Here is a 7,740-nt window from a genome sequence, read left to right on the forward strand (position 1 = left end):
TCCCTAAATATTTGACAGTAACTTCTTAGCGAAGTTGTTAAGAGCATGGAGTGATGTAATGTACCTGCGTGCCCAGTACAGATGCTGGTTGGTATTAGTACCATCTTTGTCATCTGTGAAGCCCAAACAGGAAAACTAGCTTTATTGCTTTGTTCCACATACTAGGACATGTTTAATCCCTCTATCTGGAATGCCCTCTGCACGCTGCTAAAAGGATCCAAACTGGATTTCAGGATTCAGATTTCAGCTATCTCTTGTTTTGACACTTTAGAGGTACAAACTCTTTCTCATCACAATCCCTATATTTGATTTACTTGTGTCTTTAATATAATAATAACCACTAATTTGGAGCTGGTGCTGTGATGAGCTGACCAGTTCCCCTTCAGGAATAAAGGGCGCATGGCCCCCACTGCTGGGAGCATCACCATCCGACAGCCCCTTTTCAGGAATTATCTCAGATGAGAGCACCTGTCAGGTCATGCCCCCTTCCCACGGTGGCCCCATCCAATAACTTGAAGGCTGATATAGGGGTCCAGGTCCTTCACATGGCTGGGACAACTCCAAAGGATCATCTCATCTTCAGAACTTGCTTTAGAGTTGGCTAAGTCTTCCACTGAGACCATATCACAGGGCAACCTCTCTCTCTCCCCATCATCTGCTCTTCTCCTCTCTTCCCCTGGTTGTGATTATAAGAACATTCCCTAATAAACCTCCTGCACCCAAATTTCCATCTCAGACTCTGCAACCCAGGAAGCCAACCTGCACCCTTATTTCAGGCACTTAGGCTACAATTATTGGTTCACTGCCTGTCTTGCTCAATAGACTGGGTTTGCTTCTGGTTGATTTTTATATTCTCAGGCTCTAGTTAATATCTGGCACATATGAACACCTAGCAAATGCCTGTTGAATCAATTCATTAAAACTGAGATTTCATTTCTTTGACCAAGAAATTCTATTTTCTTGTTTCTTTTTTTCTTTATATTCTTTCCTTTTACAGAAAAAGAAATTAGAGGAGTTAACTCAAAAATTGCCTCTAATTAAGTAGTGGGAAAATGGAAATCACAGAGCTGTAAAAGCCAATATACCAATAAGGATCAATATAGTTGTAATCAGTCATTGAATATTTTTTAATTATTGAGTAAGTAGTCTTTGAGCTGAGCATCTACCCTATACCAGGCACAGCTTAAGTGTTAAAATAAGACTAAATCTCTATCCGCCAAGGAGAATTATATTCAAGTGGAAGAGAGGGGGCAAAAATAGAATAGAATAGCATCCTTTCAGAGAGCAGTAGGTGGTATGAAGGTCACTGAAGGAGATCAGAACATACCACCCCCAAATATGCCACCTTGACATGCTGATTACTTTGAGCTGAAGGCAGTTCAGTAACAGGAGATTCAGGAAGGGTCCTCTGCTCTCCCCCTTTCTACCTAAAAGGAAGGTATAAATTCCCTGTGAGAAAGATGCCCTTCCTGCATCAGAAAGAGGAGAGAATTCTTTTCACCAGAAACAGGGAGTTGATATCAAGATGAGTCTATATACAGAAGCCTTACTAAAATAACCCTTATATTCCATTAGTTTCCCCCATGTGTTTCCTGTTCACTTTCTCACAAGTTAATACCCCTAGCTCAAATCCCTCTTTCTTTTGTCTTGCCACATATCCACAATTTATCACTCTTTGTTAAAATGGTATATAAGCCCCTGGGTATAACTGCTTTGAAATTTTCACTTCTTCCTATGAAGCCCTCTGTGCCATGCAAAAATATTAACATCAAATAAAATGTGATTGCTTTTTCTCCTGTTATTCTGTCCTTTGGGAGTTTCACTCACAGGTCCCAGTCACAGAACCTAAAAGGATTATGGAAAAGTCTTTCCTCCCCTAATAGAAGGATGGTCAGGGAGGACTCTCCCAGAAAGTGAGCAGAGATCCCAATGATGAGAATCTATACTTGCAGGGATTTGGGGAAGAAACTTTTACGCAAGGAAAGCAGCTAATGTAAAGGCCAGGCGTTAAGTACAAAATTGACTCTAAGCTCCAGACAGCCAAATATAGTTAAGTTGCTTGTTTTTTTAATCTACAAGAGGGGCATATTCTAATTCTTGAGAGGAGCCAGAGTTTTTTCTTGAGTAAAACTGGATGGCACTGAGAGAGGTAAACAATGTCTTCATCAACTATTTCACAACAAAGACAGAAGCAGAAATCTGTGACAGCTTTTGTAGTGACATTGGAGACCTAACATTAGGAAGCATTCAGGAAAGACAGTTTCTATGCCCTCACATACAATGGCTCAGTGTACTTAGAGCAGCAACTAGATGACATGACCTTTAGATTTTCTTCTAAGAGCTGGATGTCAGTCAGTCAAGGTCACATTCACTGTCACGGGCCTCAGTGCAGGTATCACAGAGTATTCATTTATTCTCCGACTCATTACAAGAAAAAAGTTGTTCAGAACAACCTGGGACAAAGGCTTTTAATCATAACCCTCTATTTCCCTGCTGCATTTAAGACATAATTCAGGCTTACTTCATAGAATTCTATTGAAATTCCCAGATAAGGAGCTGCTTGTTTCCAGTATATGATTCCATTCTTTTCATTTGCAAATGTATACACCACCACTACCACCACCCACTACTATAGAGTAGGGTTTTCAGTTTTTTGGATGTATAGTAAGTTTTATTGAGATGCAAATAAAAGACAACAGGCATAAAATTCAAGAAATCATGTCAAGATACCCAAGGAAGTGGGAAATTAAGCTACTACAATAGGGCAGGTTTGCTTAACCTAACTTTGTAATTTTGTTTCCTGACAATTAAACCAAAAGATAGTATTTATTAAACAGCGACAACATGCCAGAAGAGGACTGCCACAATAATTCCAAAGATAGGATTTGCATTCCAAAGTGAAAAATTTAGCAGGTCAAGTTTTATCATAGTATCAGAGGAATGTCATCACATCACAAAACGAGTATTGCAAACCTCAACATGCTTTGACTTCTTATTAACTGATAAACCATACAGATAAAATTCCTACTTAGTCAATGAACGAGATGCACTAAATTTTACAAATATTTGAAGCGTTCTTTATCAACTCTAAGCTCTACTACCAGGAGCTCAAGTCCAAGACATATCCCCCCAAATTTGCTGCTTTGCCACCTTATTTGAGCTGAAAGCATTTGAAAAGCAGCAAACGCAGGGAGAGGCTTTCTCTGCACCTAAAGACAGATTCTCCAAAGGAAGCTCAGTTGTCAACCAGGGAACACTGACTCCTGTCACAGGACAGAAGACTAAAAATCGACACCACAGCCGGACAGGCACAGATAGTCACCAACTCTTACCTCTCCCCTAGATTCTTCTAAGGGCCCATTCATCTTTCCTAGTTATTTATGCTCCCCCAAGTGGACCGCATTCCTCCTTCCTTTCCCCTATTAAGATAGTTTATAAGCTCTCTAATCTTAACCTTTTTTGAGATATTCACTTTTTTTCCCTGTGATGCCTCCCTGGCACATAATATTCAAATCAACATACCTGTATACATTTCCTCCTGTTAATCTGCCTGTTGTTAGTTTATTTCACAGACCCAGCTATTGATTTCTGAGAGAGAAATTACTTAGCTTTAAAAGTGCCTTGACTTTTTATAAAGATTTGCCCTTCAAACTCTAGAACACACCTTATTTGTAATGATGTCACATTACTGATACAAGTACTTCCCATTTCACTAAAGGGAGTATAGAGGCAGGTAAATGGGAAGGGGTTCCTTAATACTCAAAGAACAGGCAATGTGTTCTCACAACCTCTCCGCCCAACCCTGAATAGACCATTTCCTCCTCTTGTGGACACACTGACCTCACCTCTACTTCTGTCCTGCCCCTTTATTGCATTTGTTTACCTGTCTTATTTTTTCCTGAGACTTCAGGCCCCTTTGGAGTAAAAGTCAGACACTTTTTTTCTTAATGATTTTGTAGTTGTAATTCCTGGTACATGTTCTGTTTTATGCTCACTATATAACATATTCAATAAATGCCAGTTAACTGAACAAGTCTGTTGAAGGAATGAAGACGCCACTAACAGCAGGCTGGCATCGAACTGTTATTGTACAACTTAGGGCTTAGTAGGAATGACTATGTTGATGTGATCACAATCTTTTACAAAGGTTTCTGATCTGCTCATTAAAACCATGATCTACTGTTTATTTAGTAGCTCTTACCTCCTGTACCAATTTTTTTTTTAAATTACAACTTAGGATTCACATTATTAAGATGATGTTGGTCAGAAATTGAATTGAAGGGGTAGACTGTATAGTTAAGAGGTGAGCTCTGGGACACCAAAGAAAGACCTTACATATCTTAGAACTCTAGAGAACTTGCTTCCAGAGACAGAGCAGTGAATTGTATAACGCAAATGGCAACACAGCACTGAACAACAACGGACTAAATAATTTGAAGTTGCTCTCTGGGCCATCTCTCTGAGGGCTCTAACCAGCTCAGGTCTTTATTCAGTGCCTCCCAGGGAACTACCAGGTCCAAGGTAGGCAGAGTTAAAACTCTTGGCATTGCAATAATAAAGAACCTCATAAGGTAATTTAGGACCCATCTGTGTGATGATGGGTATCAGACAGACCAGAGTGCAAAACACAGAACTGCTTGCTTCAAACAGTAATGAGAAAATGACTTCTACTGTTGCCAGAGCAGTTACAGAAGAATCATACTAAAAGGTCTATAAGGCATTAGGTATCAGACTTGGATCTTATCGAGTTACATCTGAAGAATGTTACTTATCAGGAGGCCAGCCTATCTCTGCAGCTCTGCTGTGCTCCTCCACACTCCCTGACAATTTTTCTCCAGCAGAGACAGTTCTAGGACCATGGATTAACTCCTGAGTCTTTCCTTCTGTCTTCAAAGACAGGAGCCAACAGAACACAGGAAAACCACAAATCCAGTGGTGTATGTAAGAAGCCTGAGGTCTTCCGCAAAGTAACCGACAAACTCTTCTGTATTTCGTGACCACAGACTTATTTTTTAGTTAAGTTTAGAAAGTGAATAACAAAAAGCAGCTTCCATTTTTATTTTGCTAATGGAAAATCTGGATCAAAAAGATACTGAATTAGTGAATCTCAGACAGAAAAAAACATGTTATTACAGATAAAGTAATGGCCTTTTCCTGAATTTCTTATGTGTGGTCTCTTCATCAAAGGACAGAAAAGAGTTGAAATAGATTAGCTGATTAGTAAATTTGGACTAATAAAGGGCAAATCCTGTTCTATCATTATGGTAACCATCATTCCTAAAATTAAAAATAACGACCATTTATAGAGCACACACCACATGTCAGCTAATATACTAGGTGTTTCATGTAATTACCTAATTTTATTCTCCCAACTACACAATGTGGTAATTATCATTATCGTACTTTCACAGATAGAGAAACTGAAGCTCAGAAATTTTAAGTGATTTTCTCAAAGTCTTACAGGTAGTAAACAGAAGAGCCAGGATGGGAAACCAAATGTGTATGACTTTAAAATTTGCATTCTTTCCAATGTATCCATGGCCTTGAGAAAAATTAATTTCAAAGCTCAAACAATACCCGTTTCTCCATTTAAAGAAATTCTTTAAGGACAAGACTGGACTCTACATTTTAATCCTGAGCTATCAGAATATTTTAAAAGCAGTAACTCCTAGTAGGAATCTTTAAAGATTTCATTTAAATGCATTTAATTAAACGTATTTAATGTAATTAATTTGCATAACTAAGTCCAAGCACATTTTTTGAGGAAAGAGACCTGCTAAGTGCGAGCTTGTCTATTGGTCCTTCTAGGTTCATCATAGTTTTTCAGTCCAGAATGACAACTCGTAGTGGGATTAGGAGAGTTCAAACATAGTGTGCCTCAAAGCGGGAGAGACAGGTTCTGAGGGATCACATAACGAGTACTGCAGTGGATATTTAAAACTTTGCACAATATCCACATCAAAATGAAGTTTACTAGAACGAATGACCTTCAAGAGAAAAGGAGAAGAAAAAGAAAGGGCAGATGGGAAGGGGTAGAAATTCAGGGCCTGAAACAAGATGCGTTATAATAACCGTGCCAAATTATCTTAGGACCATCACAAAATAAACTGAAGCTATTTCCTCAAAAGTCATTCAATCTAAGCATGCTAAACATCTCTTACCATATTTGGATGTTATTCAATTCACTCTAAAGGAATGAACACCTATGTGATTTTCAGCAAATCCTGTTATGTCATCCCGGTGACTATAACATGCCTTATTTTTCACAGACATGATTGTAGCTTCATTTAAGATAACCACAATCACAGTTCAGTACAATTACCTAGATAGATCTCATGGTGTGACATCTCACACCTATCTCCTGACATAAACTATCTTTTGTAGATTTCTAAATCGTTTGCTTTCTAGAGCTTCCCACTTCTTAAATTCGGTGGAGGAGGGAGAAGGAAGAGAGAAACTATCAGAAAAAAAAAAAAAAACGACTAGACAATATTAGGAATAATTCAGAACTGGCTCTTTAACTACGGGAGTATGTAATAGATTTCTCCTATAATATCTGAATTCCATTTACTTTCATTTTCTTATTTCTTATTTTCCTCCTTATAGAGGAGGTAATATTAGATTTTCTCCTCTGCCTTAAATGTTTTCTTTGCAAATGGAAGAGTAGGAGAAAATGAGCTGGGTGTGCAGTACCCTGGGGCAATTGGTTTCTTGTCGATTACCTTGTAATTTCTGGTTGTATTCGGTCCTGTCAGACTGGCTCCTCCTCAAGGTACCAGAGTGGTCCCCAGGAACACTGCTCTCAACCACAGTGTCAGTCTTCCTTCTCTCCAGCATATAGAGCCTGGACCTCAGAAAGGGTAGATTCTTTTTCTTGGTGCCCATGTTTTCTTTCCCGGGGACTTCTTTGGGCTCCATCAGCGGCAGAGGCAAGTTCTAGAGGCCCGCGAGCAGTGGCTGGTTGCTAAAGGGCCTCAGGGTGAAGATTAAAGCCACCAGCTAGAAGAGTTTAACTGCCCCCTTCCAACTAACCGGCTTCGCTGCAGGGTTACCTGGCTGTGACTGCCACCTCCACGGAGTCCCAGGGCTCCACCCCTATGAGGTCATTCTTTTTTATACTTAGAATCCAACAGGGGAAGCTGCCACCTGTTACCTGAGAGACCTGCCGCAGGGAGCTAGGCAAAGCAGGGACTGCGTTCACATGCTACAGGAGCAAACAAAAATCCATTGTGTGGGGCGAGGGCTTGGGGGCGGGGAGAGGGAAAGGAAAGTGAACCAGGTGAGGCAGGGAGGAGGGGAAGCACGCTTGTGTGTAACCTACGGCTTATGGGTGAGTGTGTGCCTGTGGGTGTGTACAGGTGCGCTGGGCCACGGCGCTGTGGTCCGCTGCCCTGAGCAGACGGGGCTGGCGTGCGTGACTTTCAGCTAGACTCACCCACACGTGACCGCGGAGCTAGCGTGGGGCTCCGAGGATTTGCATTCACATCACAACAGCGGGTACAGAATCGTCTTAAGGATTCCTGTGCCGCATTCAAACTCATGCTTCCGCCCCTAAACACAGCATTCAGAGACTGTTTACTAAAATCATACCCGCCGAACCCTGATCCGCATTCCTCAGAAAACAAGGGTTGGTGCTGGAGAGGGGTCTGGCAGCAGGCACCGGAGGAGGGAAAGGCCACAGAGGCCTGAAGCTCTTGCGATTTCTTGCTCTCCACGCACTGCCCTTGTCTGAAATCAGTC

General features: G+C 40.8%; 1 protein-coding gene across 1 annotated transcript in view; it reads right to left on the reverse strand.

Annotated features, from left to right (window-relative positions):
• Positions 1 to 7,052, reverse strand: part of ARHGEF38 (Rho guanine nucleotide exchange factor 38) — a 110,502-nt gene extending 103,450 nt beyond the window's left edge. Inside the window, exon 1 of the mRNA XM_010980666.3 lies at positions 6,723 to 7,052. Within this exon, the coding sequence (XP_010978968.1) occupies positions 6,723 to 6,918 (196 nt within the window). The 5' untranslated portion in view covers positions 6,919 to 7,052. The remainder of the gene's footprint in view (positions 1 to 6,722) is intronic.
• Between the last annotated feature and the right edge of the window lie 688 nt (positions 7,053 to 7,740).

The sequence above is a fragment of the Camelus dromedarius genome, chromosome 1 (assembly GCF_036321535.1).
Source record: "Camelus dromedarius isolate mCamDro1 chromosome 1, mCamDro1.pat, whole genome shotgun sequence".
NCBI lineage: Eukaryota > Metazoa > Chordata > Mammalia > Artiodactyla > Camelidae > Camelus > Camelus dromedarius.